Raw genomic sequence first — 23,025 nt, forward strand, 5'->3', positions numbered from 1 at the left:
AAGATGTCGTTATCAATGGGATTATTAATCCCCAGATCTTAATAACAAACAAGAGCTTTCATCCGGGCTGACAATAGACAAACCAATGACATCATACACAACAAATCCCCCTTTCCCATGTTGATCTATATGTTGTCCGCATAAGCAATCGCACATCTGGTCGACATGGACTGTTGCGAGCACAAAAACAACTCTTCCTTCTGTTTGAGGGAAAAACCCAAAGGGTTAGCTTCAGCCAATCAGCAAAGCAGTTTTAGATTACCCTTTGCACTTGCCCTGGGCTTCAGAGGAAGACTGTTGTTAGGCGATAAGGGAGAGGACACAATAGGCGCCTTTTTGTCATTACACTTGCTCGTGTCTGTCTAGGTGCCCGCTGTTCTGTAAGATTTTCTTCCTCAACCATGAAGTTACTATATTCACTGCTGTCACTTTTTAATTCTGCAGTTTACTTCTCTAGAGGGAGAAACTATAATTTCCAAATATAATGTATTGTGGTGACGCTTGAAGAAGGTCGTCATTAAAGAGTATGTGCAGATGGGTGAAAAAATTCCTCCTTGTGGAACGCCTTGCCACAAGAGTATTTTCTAGTAAGTGTCCGTTCAGAAGCACTCTGGATCATCTGTTGTGCAGGTAGGATTTTGTTCACTAGTACACGTTGCCTTTGATGCCACTATGTTAGAGCTTCACTGGCAGTCCGTCTTTCCAATACCTTGTCAAAGACCTTTTTCATATCAATGAAGATTGCCAGGTTTAACTATGGATTCTGAAAAGCGTTTTGAATTACTTGTGTAAGGTGTGGGGTTTGGTCTTCTGTGCTTCTAAACTTCTAGAAGCCTGCTTGTGGGATGATGATGCTCACTACTTCCAGGTACTACTATCTATCTATTCCTCTTCGTGCATCAGGTTGCACATAAGGCCTCAACCAGAGTCCGCCACCGATGTCGATCGGCTGAAACCCGCTCTAGGTGACCCCATGTCCAGCCCTTTCCTTTCATCTCCCTTTCCACTGTTCTTCTCCAAGTTTCCTTTGGGCGGCCTCGTTTTCTTCGGCCGTCTGGAGTCCATCGTAGGGCGACTCTGGAAAGGTCTGCTGTCTGCTGGCGGAGCACATGTCCAATCCATCGCCAACGCCTTCGTTGAACCTGCGTGGTGATGGACTCGGTTTCAGTTCTTCGGTGGAGTTCTTCGTTGCTGATGGTATTTGGCCAAAAGATGTTAAGTATGCGCCTGAGGCATCTGTTTTGGAAGACGTCAAGCTTGTTACTGATGGTTTTGGTCATCTTCCAAGATTCTGATCCGTAAAGGAGGGTGCTGATCACATTTGACTTGAAGATTCTCAGTTTGATCTTCTGGCTGATGTTTTTTGCCTTCCATGTGCTCCTGAGTGAGGCGAAGGCCTGGCTGGCTTTCGCCAGTCGGGCTCGAATCTCCACCTCCGCATCCCCGGTGTTTGACATTTTGGACCCAAGATAGGTGAAACTGTCAACTTCCTCAATCTCTTCTCCATTTAGTTTGATGCCGTCTTGGACTCTGGCGTTCACTCTCATACTTTTCGTTTTCTTTGTGCTGACCTTCAAGCCAAGGTTTCCAGCTGTTTCTGAGAAGGCCTTTGTTTTTTCATGCATGTCTTGGTGGCGGTGTGACAGCAGGGCAATGTCATCAGCAAAGTCCAAGTCTTCCAGCGTTGTTGTTGCTGGTACTACTGCTTAGTCCAAAGTACTGTGTTGTGTTGCAGTTTATTGTACTGTATTCGAGGTATTGTACTTGGTTGTTGTCTCTCTTTACGGCTCAATTTCTGGTCTCTTTACTGTTACTTAAAAAACAACAGTCAAGCTACTGTTTACGTATTATTTTGTACAGTAAAATGTATGCCCTACATTTGAATATTTCTGTATGTCAGCTGTGAAAATAGCACTAGGAAAATATTTCATTGTTGACAAATGAAGTAAAGTTCTACCAGGCTTTATTTTAATTTTTTTATATTATTAATATTATTTGTAATGATTGGGTAAAGTTTGTGAAGGTAATATTTTTCCAAATCTGGATGACAACATCCCTTCCATTGTCGAGATACACGTCTGAAAACATCACCATGCACAGAAAGAGGTCGAAATAGTGACATCACGTTTGTACACAGAGATGCCTAATTGGCATATGTCCACCTCTTCCATTGGCTGAAACCTTCACTATCTAAAGGTAAGCATGTGCAATACCGACGTGTATGTTATTGATCTCTTTCTATACCTAGTATGAAGCTAGTACAAATAATCCTATTAAAAAGGAACATCACCGATTCCTATCTTAAGGATTTTTACCTTTAAGTGGAGGTGGATCTTTTGTTTTTTTTTTTACATGTTACGCTTATTTTTTAACTTATTTGGTGATTGAGTAATTTCTTCCTAATCAATCAGCAAATAAGAATCACTGTTTTCTTGATAAAAGACAAATGAAAGTCTTGTTAATAACTTAAAAGTACCATCTGCCGAAACAGTGCACTGCTACAGCAGGTCTACGAACAGGCTGAATGTGACCCCAGATGTCGCCAGAAGCTTGCGTCTTTTCCTCTGGACGTAAAGTGGGACAAAAGCTCGGATGTGATGGCGCAAGCGCAAAAATGCCCTCAGGAGCTTTGGCCCTGACATGACGGCCGTGACACGAGTTCGTGACCCAAGGATCTACTTATCTACTGGTATCAAAGGACAGACGACTCCCAGCCAACTGCCCGCCATTTGCATTTGTTCCGCTCCTCCGGTCTCGTAATGATTGCAGCGCGGCCCAGCGGTGACAAAGTGCAGAGGTAGCGAGAGAGAGAGAAAGTATGTGCAGGTGTGGGAAGTCAGAGGGCCTGCGTGAGGGAGAGCAGTTCACACCAGAACAGGTGTCTGCATGATCTGTTGAGGAGGGCAGGTGGCGTGGGACATTGAAGATGATGGAGGACACTCACGCCAGCGATGTTGAGTGTTAGATGAGTGCTGACGGACTGTCATCGAGATGTCATATCTCCTTCTTCCACTGTCTTTTCTGCCAAGTGTTCGCGCGCTTGCACGCGCGGGCCAATGAGCCAGCGAGCGTGCATGCTTGAATTCCCGACTACACGCGGCAGCTCCATCGGTGAGTATATAATGCGTGTCTGCTGCACTGGCGCCGTCTCGTCTGCAGTCTGGAGAAGTCATCAGATCGCCGAGAGAGGTGACAACAGTGGGAAACGTCCACTTAGGATTCTGGTGGACACAAGCCGCTCGTCCTGTTGCTCTCAGACTGACTTGTGATCTACTTTCCTGACACATACGCATACAGTTACACCTGTCTCGATTCCAGATCACAGGTGTCTTCCGGGCTATTGATCACCTTCCCCGCCCTGCCTTCAGCTCACTTCGAAAGGTTTGTCGGCTTTGTCAGTCTCTACGTGGATAATCGTTCGGCAGTCGTTAAGTGGTTCAAAGACCAAACGGAACCGACAAAATTCAACTCAGTTACCACCGCTGTCTGTCCCCGGTGTCGAGGTCGTGAGTCAATAAACTCCCGTCAGCCATTAAAGGCTGTACGCACGTGGACCACAGCCAGTCAGCGTTGCCATAGACACCAGGCTTTGGATGCTGCTGCAGGCTTCGGTGGTCAGCTGTACAGCACGAAAGAATCAATTGTCCAATTGTCCTCGTAAAGACATAATTTTTATTCTACAAGCGGCTGTCGTGCGGCACTGACCGCAAGCGTAACGGACTAAACAGTAAAACAAAATCTGTGCTTGTGTTGGTGATCCGTGGACGAAGAGGGGTCAGCGACACTTGGTAAGTAAACTATACCTTATTTAACAAACTTTAATTATGCTTGTTCAACATTTTACTAGGAAAATGACATATGTGTGCTTTGTCTACAATCGTAACATGTTTTATTATTCTGATCGTTTTCAATTTAATGTTGTGCCTTTTGTACAAAATAGTGTCTGTCAAGCGTCTGAAGCAGATTGCTTCATGATCACAACCGAAGAAAATTGTGTTAGACATCCAATCCAGACTAATTATGCCTTTGACATCTACTCGCAGTACAAGTCAGGGCTATTTTTGTGAAATAAAAAAAAATCTTGCCAGTAACAGGGTTCATGGAAAATTGGTAATAGGAATTTTTCTCCCTAAAAATGATTTACAAAACTCCTCACCCCTGACCCCTGTCATATTTTACTTCATCATCAGGCAACACGTTTCCCTCCAGTACAGAATAAAATCTCTTTACGAGGCAAAGTACAATAGAGGGATTTTTATGTAATCAAGCACATAGGAGATTTCTACCCAGAATAAAGCTTGTTGGGTGTTCGTGCTTTCAGGCTAATGATGTTGATGGTCGGACTGCTACGTGTCACGCAACGTATTATTGCTTCTTATCATAATTAGAATGTTTCTCTGTATCGAAAACACATATAGAAAGTATATTTGTTTTATAGGTTGTTTTTTTAACAGGGATATCCAATATTCTGACAAATATACACTTCATTATTATTATTCACCGCTTTATGCTCTTCCTGTAATATTATTTAAAACTAGCCCCGAGTAAAGTGTGCGAACAATTCCATCCTTCTTCCTAAATAATCTGAACAAAGGGATGGGAGGGGGAGTATCCTGTACTCTTACATGGATGTATGACGATAGTTATCAGAGTGTAATGCAAAATTACTAGACATATTATTGCAATGCATTTTTATTATAGCCGTGATAGAAATGTAGAACACTCAGCTTTAGCCATCTCCTCGCACCCACTCTGACAGGAATGTGACATCAGACGCACAGACAAAAGTGGTAGGTAAACAGTTCATAGAGCTTGATCATCACATCACCTGCACTCATTCATACTAGTTGCAGCCCAGATATACAATCAACTTCCGGACAGGGTACACACCTGAATGCACAGGCCAACCCTGCTTGCTCCCATTCCGTTCTTATGTGTACTTAAAAAAAATTATTTCATACTTATTTTGTTTTCGTAACTTCAGTGGCAATATTAATGCGTGCGGATTTTTCATACCTGTGAAAAGGACTGTAAATGCTGGTGTAAATGATCATACATGGAGAAGTAGAACTTGATATAGACCGTCTGTGTTGATGTTTTATGTAAAGCAATGTTCTATTGTTACCGTCGGCAGACAAAAATATCCTAAAAGCGATTAATAAAAATGCACGTGACATAATCTTATTTTCCGATTGGAGTCTGTCTAGTAGTCGATTGAGAGGTTTACTACAAACATCATTTCCTCATTAAAATCTTGATCATCTCTATGCTTAGAAGTGAATCTCCCTTTTTATTTACTTTATTCGTTTATTTTAATGATTACTTACTAAGTGAAAACGTTGAATTTTAATGATGGATTAGAAAACTGAAGAGAATTAGCATCTCGGAAACAAAGTCTGGCATAGTCTGATAACTGTTCTCAAGGAAAGATCAGCCTGTGATCACTTTGTTGTAATTCAAATAAAAGGTGGGAGATCATACTTCTTTCGAACCTGATTAAGTGCTAACCTCTGCCGTTTTGCTTCACCTCAAAACAGTCTCATGCACCAAACCCCTCCAATCCCTTCTCGCACTTCCCTCCGTAAATGCAAACCACCGTCCATTTCTCAGCTGTTTAGCGGGGAGAGCACTTTTCAGTTCTGTTCTAACGGCATTAGCCTTGACCATCCATTGCCCCAATTTCGTGTCTAGACTGACCCACCCACCAGGGAGTGGAGGGCCTAATGACCCTAACCCCGTTTACTCCTCTCACCAACTGTTGTCCTGCAGAGGAAAGGGGTGTGCAGGTGTACACTGGGTAACCTACGCACTTCACGAAAGATCCTCCTTTTCATACACCCCACCCCATCCTTTTTTCACCGCGATCCCTGCCGGGGGAGTCCCTCACTGACCATTTTAATAGATAACAGTAACAACACCCTTGACGATGGATTTAATGCTGTTTGTAACCATTTCTCTTGCTTCATCATTTTCTCGAAGTTGGGGTGACGGCTTGTCGTTCTCCGCAATGCTAGTTTTAACCCACTGTCGAACTCTTGACCGAAAATGTGACTAGACTTGGTCCTTTTCTCCAGCATCTGACCCATTGGCTTGAACTGGTGACGACCACCTGTCCACCGTCGCGGACCTGCTCGTACAACATGACCGCTGCCGCATGCTGGGTGTCGTGCGCTGCTGCTGTCCTGCTGTGTCTCCTCCTACCGGCGACGCAAGCATCGGGGGACGTGGTCGACGTGGGATTCGATCTCTTGTTCGAGTCCAACACCGTGGAACTCAGCGACGTGCCTATAACCTTTGACTCGGCGCTACCCACCTGGCTAACCGGCACCTTGGTAAGTCACTAGGTCCTGCTTTTGTAAATTTGTAAGTTAAAGTTAATTCCTTTGCAAGCCATCCTTTGCCACTATTGTGTAGCAATAACAATAATCGTTCCATCTTTATCAGGTGTGTGCCGAATTTAGGTCTTTTATTTATTCTTTTTTTTTTTACACCGTACGACTAAGTTGAATGGGTTAGAGCCAACAACAACAACAACAACAACAACTATTGTTATTAGGGCAGGTCGCTTTGAAGTGACTATTTTTTCGCCCTCCAGAAATGCATTGAAGAGCACGAGTCACCTCGGCTTACTCTTTCAGGACATAACTAAATGTTTGCAGCTGACCTCCGTATTTCGTGAGGGATCCCTTGCACTTTAAACTTTCAATGTCGATTGCTCGTCATTGCTGTTGTTTTTTTTTTTTTCTTTTTTTTTTTTTTTTGTCATGCAGCGGAATAAACGTATCTTAGAACGTAGCAAGTAAAGGGCAGGCCCTTGATGTGTTGTAAAGCATGTTGTCGACAGAGAAGGCTTCACAGCGAGAACTCTATCCACTCTCGCAACATTGAATGGCACTTTGCTGTTTATTATTGACAACACAATTGTGCGTGCGCGGGTAGGTGGGTGGGTGGGTGGGTGGTCGGGGGTGTGCAAAAGCGAGCAAAAGAAACATTAGGACATGCGATACTGTCCCAGGGATATGTAAATCTACATGTGTGAGTCTAGTACATGTTTTTGTCGCCTTTCCAAAGTTTTAATGAGCGTCCTTTATGCCTTATGCATCTGTCGATCAGTACATCTGTACCCCGTCTCTGCCTGTCCACGTGACTGTCCTTTTGATGATATAATAATATATACCCTGGTGATTCTAATAATAGGAGCAGTGACGCAAGGAGACTCAAAAGCCATAGCCGCAGGGCTATCTGTCTGCTTCCCCTCCCCTAAAGTTTCACCCACTCAGCTATCCCCCTCCCCCATAATGTGCAGGCTAGAAAAGTTCAGCGCACTAGACAGACCAATCACCGGAGATTTTTTAAAATTATTATTTACCTGTTCTCGACACAATAGCCCTGGACGACTGACAGTATAATAGAGTTTTCGCTGTTCGTTCTTCTATTGTTACAAGAAAGATAAATAATGTCGTTGAGGAGCGAGGCGAGGTGATGAAACTTCTCAGGCCCAGCTTGAAGTGAGGAAGCCAGTCTCTGTCTCGCTACATTACCTTTCTCTAGGAACCCGTTCCACAGCCGGGCATTCTGGGAAAGAGCGCTTCGTAACCTCGCTACGGAACCGGATATTTTGTACACTCTATTGCTCTAACCACCAGGCCACCGGCCTCCTGGAGTCTCAAAAGAATATTCAGCAATAAATTTGTTTTCAAAATCGCAAGTAAGTTCCTGGTATAACCAAACTGTGGTTCACTGTACCTGACATGTTATTTGATTAAGTCATATCAAGTGTCTGCGAGCATTTAGCTCAATGGAGCTTCCTACACCTCGTTACTTTAGTACACCCCTGGGTGTGGACGGCGGTCCTGGGTGCTACAAGGGAGGAGCGCCTAAAAATATCTCTAGCGTTTTTAAAGGCTTTAGAGTACATAAGAAACTTCTGCTCAATGATATTTACATTCCTCATTTGAAATGAGAGGATTCTGTTCTAAAAAGAAATGTATAAGGCTCAGAGGGAAAAACAAAACGCCAACAAGAAACTCACCAAAGTTATTTTGGGAGGCTTTAGTGTGTGTGTCTGAGAGAAAGATTTCTGAATGGCATCCCCGCCCCCCAACACTTTTTTTGCGAAAGGAAAAGATCGCAGACTGCCCTTGCTTATATGGCCTTGATATGTGCCTCAACCATTTTAAAACTCGTTCAGTGGCTTGTGGTCTTTTGAAAACTGTTGCTGTCGAATTTTGGCGTGCATGTTAGTTTTGCTGTAAAACGTAAACATATCTCAACGAGGCTTTTGTTTGCTTTGGGAGCGACTTGCTTGCCGCTGTTGTGTTTCCCTGTTGTGCACCGAAAGAGCGGGGGAGTCTGTGGATTGTAGGTGTCCCTCCTCCTCCTCGTCAGCTGTAATCCCACACCTGGCTTTCGAGTGACTTCTGACTTTCCTTCAACACCTCCGCTGGACGCCACTTGACGGGAGAGATCTTTCTGTGACACCAACTTGTACCACTGTTTTTCTTTTAAACAGCATTTGTATCGACTCGTGTTGTTAATATGAAAACTAATGTTTGTGCAAGTGCTGGGGGAGGGTGTGGGAACGATAGCGGCTCTTGAAAGAAGTCGACAAACACGGGGAGAGGGGACGCGGGAACGTGTTCCGCGCCAAGAGGTGAACAGGTGTAAAAGCAGTGATTGTTGCTAATAGTGCCTACTGTGTTTTCATCACCAGAAAGCTAATATTCGTCCCTCTTACCGTCTTTTCTCCTCAGATTCCACTAGAGACACATGGGTAACCTCGCTACACTCATCCTCAAGAATTAACCCAAAGCTCTCGAGCTTATGAAACGAATAAATCACGAACGTTAAAGAGTAAAACGTTTCTTCTCACTTGAAATCATTTATTCATTCGTCCATTGACTGGCACCAGTCTTTGGAGTAAACACATGGAAAGAGTGACAACTGGCAAGGCCCGTCAGTCATGCCTGTCTTGGTCCTGCAAGGAACACTTTGCTAGTCTCCTTCACGTTCGTAAACCAATTCTTCCTCTGTCTGCCGCGGTGTCCATCTCCTCCCTCAAAGATACCTTGAAGGACAGTGTCGTGCAGAGTGGTGACTACATTTTCCCCCACATTTTGGCACTGCCCTGTTCTACGCATGCGCAAACATTTGAAAACCCTGATCTCAACCAATTGTTTTCTCTGCTCCATCTGGATCAAACAATTGAGTCTCGTTCCGTATACAAATTAATTCCATCATTATAGACTTTCAACGTATAGCTGGAATGCGTCCTGTAGCTATATAGCTTTAAAGTCACTTATTTGCCTTGTGGTTCCGTCATCCTGATCGCAAATGGCCGCCGATAAAGAGAATCAGAGGCGCCAAACCAAGTTCTACCACACGTGGACCACAAACTTTGACGTCTAACTGGGTAACGAGAGTTGACCGAGCAGCACAATGTGCGTCGTTTGATGAGCAGCAGCTGAAAAAAAGAAGTAGGGCCTCTGGGCACGAGGACAATTTCGGGATCTGGGTCAAGCTCCTGGTTTTGCCTCCGAGCTCATTAACCCGGTTGCAACCTCCCCACGTCCTCCCCCCCTATCCCCCCCCCCTCACCGGCACCGACTTTTAACACGTATGCTCACACCGTCTTTTAATGTCTTTTCATAGAGTCCAATAAAAGGGCAGAAGTTCAAATGGCTTAAATGGTTGACAGCTTTTTGTCGACGCTGTTGTAGCGTAGTGGGTGAAGCGAGCGGCATTCAGTGCAAACGTTGCAGAGTAGATAATTTTTTTTTTTTTTTTTGTGGTGGGTGGGAATTTTATAATTTTTTTTATTTTTTATAGTGACATACGAAATTTTTGTTTAGGGAAACGTATGTGTTTACGTAGGCCTGACGAGAGAGGGAACAGGTGGGTCTGGTGTACCCGCTGCAGGCCCGGCCTTTGTCAGTCGATGTTTTCCTTCTGTTCCTATTAAAAGGTTGACGTAACATTCCTCACTCTCGGGGATTTTTTTCTATGGAGCTGGGCACTACAACTTTAATCCTTTAATGTCATTTTTGCTCATTTACTAACCACACACGTCCATACAACTCTTTTTTACATGGTGATGTAGGTACCAGTACATTTGTCCAAATGTTTGCAGTCAATATTACGTTAGTGAATTAAATGTAGATATTGACATTCGAATTGTAAACATTTTATACACTGGGAAAACAATTGATGATTACGATTACAAGAGGCCCGGAGAGAAAGTCTGCTCCAGGTCCCGTGATGGCTGTCGGCGGCCCTGTGTCTGTGTTGCCTCGATGTCTGCGACTAAACGATAGCTTTGAGGTCTGGGTTAATTTAGGGTTAGAGTTTGTTAGGGTTAGAGGTTAGATGCAGGATTATAATATGGACAAAATGACTGAGCAGAGAAAACAATCGAGGTCAAAGTTTGTTCAGCTCCCTAGAACAATTAAGTCGCCTAAGTCAGAAAAAAAAAATCATCCCGCTTGTCGCTCTGGCTGTTACATTTATGCAGCATCATTATTTCACAACACGTCTTATTGATGTGTTCTGTCCATGGCCATTAACAAGATGCGCTATGAAATAATGATGTCAACGAGCTTCTTTCGTTGGCTTCACGTGAGTAGACAGTTTTCGTGCTCACACACTTTCTCTCTGTCTGCTAACGAACAAACAAACATTTTTATTTTCTGCTGGCTGTTTCGTTGTCGTGTCATTGGGTCGTTCGACTAACAACACCAGCTCTCCCTTGCCTCCTCGCCAGACATATACAGGTGAAGCAATAAGAGATGCAAATCAACCCCCGAACTGCACAGTATTGCCGCGTCCACCATCTCTCCAGGCTTCTTGTTATCTCCACTTGTTCTCAAAACTAAAGAAACGCTTGAAAGACCAGCGCTTCGTCTATGATGAAGTGCTCAGTAAGAAAATGCCTAAAAAAATTGTTATTGAACGGTTTCAAATCTAGTGTGGCGTTGGCGGAAGTGTAAGTGGATTTTGGAGAAAAGTAGTTATACAGCTTTGAAATAATTGATGTAGGTATGTTTTATTTTATAAAATATCTTTTCTTGTTGATTTTTTTAATTGGAAGCAAAACCTATCCTTCGTATTTCCCTATGATTTCCACGCTGATTCCATAATTGTTTTCTAAATGATACACGGTACTTAAAAGCATAATTTGGAACTAGATTCATTTTTGATGTGAAAACGAAATTTAAAAAAAAATGCAAATATTCTGATGGAACGTTTTCACCGCGTAAAAAGAACTCATTTTATCTCCACCAGGTATAGTTTATTTTAGTTCTACAATAGATGTACACTTAGCATGCCAGCACGCTCTCCGGAAATAGTACTTGACAGTTAAGTCTCCGAGCGTGTCGAAAAGCTTACGGAACTAAGCCTGATGACTGTGTGCATAGCACGCAACGTCTGTGGAGGGTGGGGATGGGGTGGGTGGGAGTCAGCAGTAAATAGTTACACATATAGCGCCATATATCGGTCCTTTGGCCAATTAAGGTTATGGCGCTTTAAAAAGAAACACACACCAATACAATAATTCACACACACACATAACATTTAAACATGTCTAAGAATGGCATATGGGAGGCCAGAAGTAACATAACCTAACGGCGAATTGGATGCCTAGGCACTTGGCTAAGACAAAGTTTCGTATTCACGTTTATGAGTGGTAACATATTACGTTGGGCAGCTAAATGCCTACAAATTTCTCTTAAACAAACAGCCACGACATCTTGTTGCGGTGCATGACCTTATCTCCTTTTACATTTCCAGGTGCGCAATGGACTGGGGCTATTCGAGAATGGTGACCGCTCATTTCTTCACGCCTTCGACGGCTTCGCAAAGTTGACCAGCTGGCGTTTCCTTGGCAACGGCTCGGTTTTTTTCAGCACGCGCTTCCTGGCCAGTAGCTTCTACAACGACTCAATGACGTCGGCGTCCATCGCGCCCTACCTGCTCTTTGACAGTGTCTCTCCATCCTTCACCTTCCTGGAACGGATGAAGGCCATCTACCACGGGATCGACAACATGAACGCCAACGTGGTTCGGCTACCCAGGGATGATGGCGGGTACGATTACCTGGCCCTCAGCGACTTCTGGAAAGTGTATGAGATCTTTCCGGACAGGCTGGGCACGGGTACCGCAGTGACCTCACCCTTGAAAGGGTCCCACGGGACTCTCCTTAACAATTTGTTTTTGAACCTGCTGTCGTCCGCGCACCCTTTGCCAGAACCACGGACAGACAAACACCTGACCTTTCTGTCCAGCATCTCGGTTCTACCGTGGATACCGAGCCGCATGCAGTTAGTGCGGGTGGTGTCAACTTCGCAGAGGGAGGTGGTTGCCAGTTGGGAGGTCGAGCGCGTGGCGTACATGCATTCCTTCTCGGTGACGCAGACGCACGCGCTGCTGCTGGCCCACCCGATGTACGTCAACGTCCCATGCATGATCACGCGAGTCACGCCTTTCGACTGCCTAGACTGGCGGCCGGACATAACGCCTGGAACCCTATACGTTGTCAACCTGCAGAGCGGCGAGGTGACATCGCTGACGATGGACACCGTGGTATTCACTATGCACCACATCAACGCTTTCAACCTGCAAACGGAAGGTCAGATCATCCTGGACCTCTCGGCGTACCCAGACCCAAAGTTCGTGGCTAGCCTGCGTCTTTCCATTTTGCGGGATCCTTCCCGCCGCAATAATTTTCCCGTGCACACCAGCCTCCTCCGTTTCCTCGTAGACCTGCGAGCCAAGACGGTGCGACAGGTGCTGACTCCTCCCCAGCAGCCCTCCCTGGATTTCGTCTCGCGCCTGGACATGCCCTCCATCAACGAGTGCTTCCGTGCGCGGAAGTACTGCTTCGTGTATGGGGTAGTGGTGAAAATGGACAACTCCACCCTCAGCAAGGTCGCCATCGTCAAGCGAGACGTGTGCGGGCTTGGGCGAGATCGCGCCTGGCTTGTGCCAAACCACTACCCCGTCGAGCCACTCTTCGTACCCAACCCTCAGGGACTGGAGGAAGACGACGGGGTGGTGCTGGTGCCCATGATCGACGGGCCCGCCCGGCGTAGCTACCTGGCCGTGTTGGACGCGCATAACTTGGTCTTGGTCGCCAAGAGTTACCTGCCAACCGTGGTTCCCTATTCACTGCACGGACACTTCTTTGAAGAGATTGTCTGAACCCAGGGCTCATTATATCGTGGATCTCGTAATCATCATCATCTTTGTTGTCGTCGTCTGAACATTTTAGGAAAATCAGTGAGATAATTCATTTCTTGTGTCTGAATTACTTTTAAAGGTTGATCTGGCGTTAGTCCATTGACATGTTGTTGATATATGAAGTTCATCATGTAATAACTAAGGTGAAAAGCAAGTTCAACACGCGTAATGGCTGATTCAACAGCTTGCATGTACCGCTTATTTGCCAGTATATACAACTGTGTGTTGACATTATGATCTCAATTTCACACGAGAGCTGATGAGGAGGAATGTTATCTGCAATTTTATAAACCTTCTCAACAGAAGTGATGGTAAATCTGACTGGTCGTGCATGGAGTACAGTGTAGCACAAGCTTGGCAGCGCTGCTGTAAATCTGGTCTGGCAAGATGTGGACTGTGGGATGTTGAATTGTTTTGTGACAATGCTCATCTGACGGTGGCAGTATTAGTGCACATTATGCACGTGTTTGCGTGGGAGCTCGCGGCGTGTCTGTCGATGCATATTTGCTTGCGAATGGGAGGCAACATGTGTTTGAGTATGTGATCGCGCGTGAGTGCGAACGCAGGTTAAGTACATTTTACAGGGAAATATAAATTTAATTAGAGTTTGACTGTTACAGATTTATTACACAGTATTACTGCATATTTTTACAACGATTGAGTTCTAGTTTTCGCTTTGGTAATGGTCTAGGAGTCAATTCCTAGAATTGCTTTTTCATTCTGGCAGGATTATATTTAGACGCAGGCTTTTAGTTCATTACAATAAGTAGCTTTTGTATCTGATGGACACGAAGTCAGTAAGATATCGCACAAACACGCGACTGTGCCAGGTTGCGGATACAGACTGAAATTTCCCAAGAATGTTCCTGTTACAAATATGAGTGTGAGTGTGTGTGTTAAGGCGATATTCTGTACATATGACCAGCTGAGACTGTTTAACATTATGCATAGTTCTAACCAAATGATTAGAATATGAAATCTAACGGTCGGCAACGTGTCAGAAATGACGATGACCACTAACAAAGGAAAGAAAAGCCATGAGTATTAATACTCGTTGCTCGCCTTTACACTGCAAGTAAAATGTTTACGATGTGATACTCCGTTTGTCGCGATGGTCTAATGATTTCTAATCAGATGAATCATTTGTGATAATAAATTCCATTGAAAAATATGAGTTTTATTTCATATTTTACTAGTGTTCCATATATGTATATAAATATAATCATGAGCCAACAGATACATATGTTCCCCTCTTCCATCAAATACAGAGAACGAGTGCATTAAAGAAACGGAGATCCTGTCACATCACGCCAGAGGAAGATGGTCATGGTGACACCGGCACTATTTTAGTCGCTGACGAAGTCCGTTGATCAGATCGATCCACGAGGAGATATCGCAGCACTCTAACCGGCCACGCACGTAGACAGGTGGGCATTATCCACCTGTAAATCACGAGTCATCGTGTATCACCGACTCTGTCAAAACCAATAAGGGAATTTCGTTCATTATTCGGCGGATGCAGTGTACGCTCGTCGGTGGTTAAAACAAAAACCACTATAGCTAACTTTACCGAGAAATACGAACTAAAAGATATGGGCGGTCAGGCGGAAAAGATCACTTGTGTTATAAGCTGTCACAACGATAACATTTTTAAAAAGGCAGGAAAAAAGTTAAGTTTACCTGTTATTTTCTCTCAAAAATTTGCTATCAAAGTCCAAATAACTTTACCAGCTAAGTTTACAGAAATTTAATTAAAAAACCCCAAACGTATAAAGATATTTTTCATACTTGTTAATTCAATATTCATATCTGAAATCTAATAGTATAAATACAGACATCCATCAAACCATTATAATAATGCATATGCACATATACACCACAGATATATACACCAAACATGCACAGATACAAACATATGCATTAATCCATTCGACACAATACAGCCATGTAATAACAGGTAAAAACACTTATATTTATTATATTTTATCATGTAATCAATATATACATGCATTTCTATATGAACAATACTAGGTCAGGTGTGAAAGACTGGAATTAACAGCATAACTTTCTTTTTTCCAATGAATTGTAAATATAAGGGCAATGTGTAGTGTAACTGGCATTCTGGTATCGGACATTAGGAGTGTGAAATGAAGAAGTGAGGGGAATTTAAAATATCTTAAGCAGAAACAGCTGCTCAGTTTCATTCGTATCAAGACAAATGGAGCAGTTCAAACATAAAGTAATGCTGCTGATGGCATTCAAGAACAGTTGTCGCTAGCGCCGACTGGCCACCGAATAGGTCAGGAAAAAAAATCCTTGTCAAAAAGATAGTTAAAGAATGTGGTGAGAAAAGGCAGAGCATAATCTGGGGAATATTTATAGAATTCTTCAATTATTCCATCTGTCCCAGTTGCCTTTTTCTTGTTTAAGGATCTTGACACATTTGCTATTTTTTCTTTAGAGATAATACTGTTAAGTGCACTTCATCATTTTCCTTTGCATTGCTAGTGGTCTCCTCTACTGTACTGAGCTGTTGAAACAGTTGAAATGGTAAATCACTGTTTAAGTAGGGACAGGACATAAAGCTGAGGGTTTCCTATGGATAGTTTCAATAGTTTCCTAACACAGTTTAGAAGCAGTTTTCTTTTACACATCTTGCTAGCTAAAGTGTTTCTTTGATGAGTGCAACTGAAAAACTTAAATTAAATCTACGAAGTAGAAATACAACACAGGGGATAATTAACTTTACATTTCTTGCTACTTTGCTGCAAAATGAAATGTGAAATAATAGAAGTTACAAGAAACTAAATTTTTTAAGCATGAAAACAATGACAGGATTATGTGTGGTTACAATAACAGTATAAACTAATCTTAAAAAAGCTACATTTTACTTTCTTTAATGAGTTCCTTCCAGGGATGTAGTTTGAGACACATGATGCATTAAGCTGTGAGGTGCTTTTTGTCTTCTTGTAGGTCACAAAATGCCTGAAAGTGAGCATTTCCTGCTTTTACCTTTCTCGTGACAAGCTTGTATCTCGTCTTCAGATTGCTATTTTTGACGGCATGCACCCTGCCTCTTTAGACCAGGCACAGCTCGTTGTCTCCTCTGCAGAGACGTAGGCTGAATTCCAATTCGCTTATTAGAAATTATTTTTCTTTTCCCTGTAGTTAGACCAACTCCAGTGTACTTTCCAAAGGTATGGAAAGCCCTTATCAAATGGGTGTCTGTTTTAATTTTGCGAAAGTTTTGCATAAATGCTTTTAGACTAGGACCAAATGCAGCAGGATCAGCTGCAAGTTTTTGCTCACACAATTTAACAAAGTCTTGTAGGTCTGCCAACAAAGAAGATGAGTCATTAATTTGTTTTTTATCTGTAATATATTCATCGTGACTAGTGTTGTCTATGTCTGCTGCTTCTTCTTTATCTAAAATACATTCATCTTCAGCATCACCATCAACCTTTTCCTTTTCAAGTTTGTAGTACAACCTGTTGCAGAAAAAGGAATGGAAACCAGTTTAAAAAAAAAATCTCATGTCCACACCAGCTTATTATCAAAAAAATGAGAAATAGATTTAAACTATTTAATTTTTTTTTATATATTGATTAAATCAAATCTCAGTTGTGCTGGCTGAAACAAACTATAAAAAGACATAGATCATCAATTCAAGAAAAAAGGGAGAAAGCTTTGGCTTTACATACATAACACAATGATTATCGACAATGGTCATGTGCAGCCTAATGATTTTCTTACACTTTATGTAAAAATGTTCTCATCTTACTCCTTTATAACATCTTTAACTTCAGTTATGTACTTTTTACAAGTCTACTTCAAGTTATATCTGTATATTACTGTTAACTTCCTCAACTACAGAAGGATTCATAGAAAATTTACCTGTATACATAAGCTTGATCAGGACACACAGCTCTGTCAGCACAGATGTAAACATAATCATCACCATGTTCCAACTGTAGGTCATTTTTATACATTTCCAGAGCAGCACTTGGTGCATATCCCTGTAACATCAGCTGTTCTAGACGCAACTTTGCTGTTTCAGACACATCTCTGTGCTTAACAGCCGAAGCTGCAATGATGTCATGGTTGTGACAGTGTTTTATTTGTACAACAGCCGGATAATCTGCTCGATGACCATCAGATGATCTATAAAAACCGATAAAGAAATGGAGAACAATTGAACATAGGACACATAAAACAAAAAGAAACATATGAAATAAAAAAGAGAAACAGAAATACAAGTTTAAAAAAAGTTGACAGAACATCATTGACAGAAGTATCTATGTTTGTTTCAGAATGCTAGCATGAGTCAGCCATATTTAATAAATAGTTACTATAGTTATGTGCACTCCTTGAAAGTGTCCAATTTTCAAAAGGGGCAATAGTCTTTACCTGCTTTTCCTTTTGTAGCCATCAGGATCACAAATGTTAGTTTGATAGAGTGTCAGAAATGTTGTGGCAGGACAATCCGTGTTCTTGGAGCCCTCCCGAGCATCAGCAGTTGATGATCTAGGCTGAGTGGAATGCTGACACCTGTACATAACCTAGATAAAACAAGACCCACAAAAGGAAGCAAAAATTGTAGAATCCCGAATCTTTGTGTTTGCAAAGGCCATTTAGAACTTTGATATTTGTGAATATAGTATATTGTCTCTGACCAAACATTTTTTTGTAAGGATTTTTTTAGTATCCAGGAAAACACATATACACATATATAGCACATTACATACATACATTATATGCATACATATATAAAGTCATTTCACAGTATACAGCTCAACAAAACAAGCCATTTATGGTATTGTACTCATGGTCTTTTTCTCTCCTAGATCACCTCTCACATACATGTAACATATCAGCAAAACAAAACAAAACAAAACTTAAATTTTAAAAAAGTACAAACACACATGTAATAAAGCCTAAGAAGATTCGTGCTTCCAATGTTTGCTTCAGCGTGCCTTAATTTTGCAGGGCATCTTTTGTCCTTGTAACATATTAGCAATAGGTTATGTTAGATTTATTTTGCTTTGTAAAAGCCAGCTTTACTAAGTTCCTACAACTCAGCATAAACATAAATTGCAACACCACCAAGCTTAAAGGAATATAACCATTTAACTTCTAGTAGTTAATAAGTTTTTCTTTGTTACAATTAAATGATAGCAAAGGCAAAGAAGTTGTTGTCTTGCTTAAGCAGTAATGTTCAGCAATGGAAATCTTTTATTTCTTGCATTTTGACAAGTGCAACGCTTTTACAAATACAAGTATAAAGTATATATAACCACCTGGATCTGTAATATTACTTGCTAACACATTAATCTTATGAAATAAAAGCAAAAAAAAAAAATCCTGACTTTGATTAGTGTGTCAAAGGTTCTCAAACTCAAATGTAATGTTGCTGTTTACTTGATTATGACTATGCTATAGAATATAAATAAACACAAGCCTTATGCGAAAAAGATTAGACATGTTACAAGATTTTGAAATAAATGCCAATGCTGCTTAAATTCCTTGTCTCTGTTTAGCTTATGGAAAGCAACTATATTTCTGTCAAAAATCTTTGGGTCAGGTGGTATCTAAAGTTCTGAGCTGCAGGTTTCTGGGGAGTGCTTTCAAGATAAAAAAACTTGGCTATTAATATTCCAGCAAAAATGTTCATGTCAATATCTATGAGTTGTCTATGAAATACAAATAACAAACCATATGCATATTACCTTGTAGATGACCTTAGTTGACTGAGCTGGGTATGTTCTCTTAATTCTCAAAGTAACTTTCGAAGATTCCTGAAAGCTGTTCTTCCACTTTAGCACATCTTCTTTGGAAAACAGGTTGATTCTCACAGTAGCCTCAAATTGATCATTAGAACCACTGGTCACACAAAATTTGCAGATAAGGTGCTGATATCCTTCAGGTAATAAATCCTAAGACAATATGAAAAATAAATCAGAAATATTTATGAATATTATTGGGAGAAAGTCATAATGGTAATTCTAGCAATAGCATGCACTTTTATTAAATTGCCTGAGCACCCTTGTTTTTTTGTTTTTTTTAGACATATAGTGAAATATATTTTATTTATATATTTATACTGCAATAATTTTATGTACACTGAAATTACATAAATTTGGAAAAGTATTTTCTAAGACTAACACCAAACTGATCTCCGTGCAAAAATAAACAAATAAAAACACCGGCACGTCTAGCTCTGATTTAGGAACAAAATTCACATACCTTTACTTTGGACAATGTTTCAGTTTCCTGCTTAGAGAAGTTTGCGCACGAAGTACAAATTTCAGTCGGCATTTCGAGTTTGCTCGGTGATAGCAATGATAGTCTACATCTTCAGCTACAACATATATTTTCCCGCGGCTAACTTTGAACTGACCTTTTATGGCATATCTTTTGTGCACTCTGATTAGCTGAAATTCCTACGACCCTATTGAGTGTGGGAAAAATAATTTTGCATGAGGGGCGCTTTCAGGCCTGTCGCTGTTTTTCTTTTCCTTCTGCTGCCTACGATCTTTGTTGCCGTTTACCTCCCCCTTTCTGGAGCTCTTAGGTTGGGAGTTCCATTCACAGGCTCAAGCAAGCCTTTCTGGTCGAATTAACGCTTTATCTAGACACACCGCCTCCTGGAGGCAAAATTGCTTACATGATTAAAATAGTAATAATCTAATAATGAATTATTTAGGCAGTTTACTAAAACATCCAAAAGCAAACATGGACGCATCACTCTTATTCGGTAATACACACATGCGCATGTTATTTTTCTTGATCCAGACAGCGGATTAGCTAAAGGGAGGAAATCACTTTTTGTTGACTGTCGGCGTAGGGTAGTCTCCCTTGTTCGTGCACTCTTCGTCTCGTTATTAAAAGTACATGACGACAACGCCTTCTAGGGCGCCAGGTGTTGGCGATGACCACACAAAGTGAAAGTGACGAGCCGATGACAAAGTGAGGTAGAAAAATTGTACTTTTTTTTTATATTAAGTACAACCAAACTTTATATCTTTCTTTATTCGAGATAGACAGGAGAGAGAGAGAGTGCGTGCGTGTGCATGTGACGGAGAGAGGAAGAGAAAGGGAGATGGGCTTTTGTTTTTTGGATTTTTTTCGTCGCTCAGATATTTTATGAGGGCTTAATCTTTCATATATTTTTGCAAGACAGGGTACCTACCTCAGGTGTTATGATGCCATGCTACCTTGCAGCAGCCCATCTCTACGGCAGTTTGTCAGTGATCGAATACACCCTAGCTGGCACTTGTGGCTATTAAGGGTAGACGCTTCGACTTGGATAGAATACAAAACTTTTGGGTGTTGCTCGTACAGAAGTATACTCTGGTTATACATCCACCAAAGCACGTTCGGGTATGAAATGAAATCTCAGGCCAGCAATCGCAAATATTGCCTCTTACATAAATTCCAGCAGCATCGACAGAGAGTTCAACTTGAAGTGATTTCGCACTATGGCGGGAGGGAGGGGGAGTCAATCGGAATCAGGCCTGAGGGGGCAGGGAGGATGATGTTCCCAGGCCCGCGGCTGTGGAGGGGGTCCGGCCTTGGTCAGTGGATTTTTTCCTTCTTTTCCGTTTAAAGAAAGTCTGAGGAAAGAAAACACAAAGCATTATACATCCAAATGTTGAGTTTTAAGTCTGCAGTACACCATTTTAAGTAGTGATGTAGAATCTTAGTGCACTTATCCTAATGTTTGCAGTCTGTATTACGTTACTGAATGAAGTGCAGATATTGACAATCGAATTGTAAGCATATTATTGTATTCAATGAATTTTTTTAAAGATTACAATTACAAGGGGCCCGGAAACGTCGTCTGACTTGGGGGCCAGTTCTGGCTCTCGGCAGCCCTGACCGAAGTACCCGGAGAAAACCACCGACGCCTAGCCCTGCGAATATGTGTCACAGAAGTGTCCCAAAACGAGATCCAACTGCATGATGACAACGAGTGTTTTATGTACTACAGTACAGAATATCCTGACTCTTCGCGTTCTTTTAACGGCCGCCAGATGTGCAGGACACCGACCTTAATCCAAATTAAGCAGAAGTCTCGAGTATTTTCTTCATTCTTTGCTTTATCTCCTAGCCTAGAATTTTTACTATTTGTGTCACCGATGCGTCATGCATTAAATTCAAGCCGAACTATTGCGCGTTCTTCTGATAAAAAGAACACAGCAATTGTTTCAAGCTGCCCCAGGTTGTGTGTCTTCGCGGCGACAGATCGAGGACGCTACAAGACAATACACAGTACATTGAGACTCCACCAACTATGACCACTCGCCGTCAATTATTAAATTAGTTTACCGTAACAAAATTCCACGGCCATATGGCCACAGCCAGGGGAGGTATATAACAGACAGAAGAACATGAAACTTTATACTCCAGACGACTATAACCTTCTGCAGCTTCGTACGCAGATCAGAATAGTTACTGCTTATTATATCTTCACCGTTTCGTATCCAAAACATAAAAAAATACACCTCATTAATATCATAAATACACAAGTTGACCATCCACTCTTTTTTGTTCTGTCTCTTCATTCGTAAACTAACAGTTTGGAGAGTATCTCCAAATTATACTGTTCAATGTAACAATAATTAAAGATAAACACCGGAAACACGTTAACGTACTTACACTTCGAAAAGTCCGGTATACGATGTTTGTCAACGATCGGTGCTTTGTCACCGGTATGTCCACAAACAGCAGGTACTGAACCCTCGTCCACACAACATGCACATTTATCCGTACATAAAACACGATATGTGCACGATAATAAATCCCACTCAGCAACGAAAACCTCTTAATTCTGCCTACACCATGGAAGTCGTTGGTATTCCTCGCGGTCCTAGTGTACACATGTAGAAATCCAACACAGGTCTTCAAGGTGAGCGTGAATGTTTTGCTTGCCACTGGAAGAGCGGTCACGTGCCGTACACTCCACAAGAAGTCATGTTGCACGAGACTGAGCTCTCCTCGGGTAAACCTATTGTCCGTGACAATTTATAGCAAGTGAAGATGATGCACACTCAGTTTATTTTCTGCTCTCGGAACTGCGGTTCATCGAAATTTGCTTTGGCGATAAAGTCTACCAGAGAATAACTGCGAACTGCTTTTAAATGTATGAGGATTTTGGTAGATAATCGCAACGAGACTAGGGCAACAATAAACTTAAGTGTATTAAGTTAGCATATGAAATTATAAATCTATAAATCACTTCCTATGCCAATTTCAAACCCTTCAGTTTGTTTTAAATACATCTGTTTTTATATGTAAAGAGAGGTATCCGAAAAAGATATATAACCAATAGGATTGACACCACATATGTTTAACCCCATTACATTGGCGCGCTCCACTTAACTCGGGAGCTCTCCCGAGCAGCCATAAGAAAGACTATTAAAAACTTTTTACCCTCTTTCAACTCAATTGTTAATTCAATATTTTTACTGGTGAATTTTTTTTTTACAGTTGGTTTGAGACGTTGCAGACACAATGTAGATCAACATAAGATTCAAGGCAAATGTATTTTTTATTGTCGAACAACACGGACACAGATAAAACTGAACAACGTGCTTAATTTAACTGCTTATTTTGCATTAACTGTGGCTTTTAATGCCATAAGCGGCGATAACACACCGAAAAGTAATGCAGAATAGTAGTGAATACTGTACGAAGCTGTTCATCTACTTTAGAAGAGCTAAAGTTTCTATCGCTGCCTGTTTTATTGCTAGTTCACAGTGAGTGTGGACATGATGACAGACAACCTGG

General features: G+C 41.8%; 2 protein-coding genes across 6 annotated transcripts; one reads left to right on the plus strand and one right to left on the minus strand.

Moving 5' to 3' along the window:
• The first annotated feature begins 1,602 nt into the window (after positions 1 to 1,602).
• On the plus strand, positions 1,603 to 14,407 carry LOC112565424 (beta,beta-carotene 15,15'-dioxygenase-like). 5 transcript variants are annotated; one of them, XM_025240888.1, is made up of 4 exons: positions 1,603 to 2,196; positions 2,492 to 3,788; positions 6,075 to 6,332; positions 11,788 to 14,407. In XM_025240888.1, the coding sequence occupies exons 3-4, from the start codon at positions 6,141 to 6,143 to the stop codon at positions 13,195 to 13,197; spliced, it is 1,602 nt and encodes a 533-aa protein (XP_025096673.1). In that variant the 5' UTR covers positions 1,603 to 2,196; positions 2,492 to 3,788; positions 6,075 to 6,140; the 3' UTR covers positions 13,198 to 14,407. The 5 variants fall into 5 exon arrangements, with proteins under 5 accessions (XP_025096673.1, XP_025096676.1, XP_025096675.1 ...); XM_025240891.1 differs by lacking the exon at positions 2,492 to 3,788; XM_025240890.1 differs by lacking the exon at positions 1,603 to 2,196 and having other exon boundaries at positions 2,211 to 3,788.
• Positions 14,408 to 15,187: 780 nt separating this feature from the next.
• On the minus strand, positions 15,188 to 20,329 carry LOC112565426. The gene is made up of 5 exons (XM_025240894.1): positions 19,480 to 20,329; positions 18,963 to 19,169; positions 17,644 to 17,795; positions 17,131 to 17,397; positions 15,188 to 16,724 (listed from the first exon to the last, which is right to left on the minus strand). The coding sequence occupies exons 1-5, from the start codon at positions 19,549 to 19,551 to the stop codon at positions 16,286 to 16,288; spliced, it is 1,137 nt and encodes a 378-aa protein (XP_025096679.1). The 5' UTR covers positions 19,552 to 20,329; the 3' UTR covers positions 15,188 to 16,285.
• Positions 20,330 to 23,025: the final 2,696 nt, after the last annotated feature.

This window comes from Pomacea canaliculata, linkage group LG5 (genome assembly GCF_003073045.1).
Source record: "Pomacea canaliculata isolate SZHN2017 linkage group LG5, ASM307304v1, whole genome shotgun sequence".
NCBI lineage: Eukaryota > Metazoa > Mollusca > Gastropoda > Architaenioglossa > Ampullariidae > Pomacea > Pomacea canaliculata.

Bases quoted from the DNA above. Each gene is read 5' to 3' on its own strand.
- LOC112565424 (XM_025240888.1), top strand. From the start codon at position 6,141: ATGACCGCTGCCGCATGCTGGGTGTCGTGCGCTGCTGCTGTCCTGCTG. The intron at 6,333-11,787 runs GTAAGTCACTAG...TTACATTTCCAG, and splicing joins CCTGGCTAACCGGCACCTTG to GTGCGCAATGGACTGGGGCT.
- LOC112565426 (XM_025240894.1), bottom strand. From the start codon at position 19,551: ATGCCGACTGAAATTTGTACTTCGTGCGCAAACTTCTCTAAGCAGGAA. The intron at 17,796-18,962 runs GTAATATGCATA...TGTTTTATCTAG, and splicing joins CAACTAAGGTCATCTACAAG to GTTATGTACAGGTGTCAGCA. The intron at 17,398-17,643 runs GTAAAGACTATT...CGGTTTTTATAG, and splicing joins GGCTACAAAAGGAAAAGCAG to ATCATCTGATGGTCATCGAG.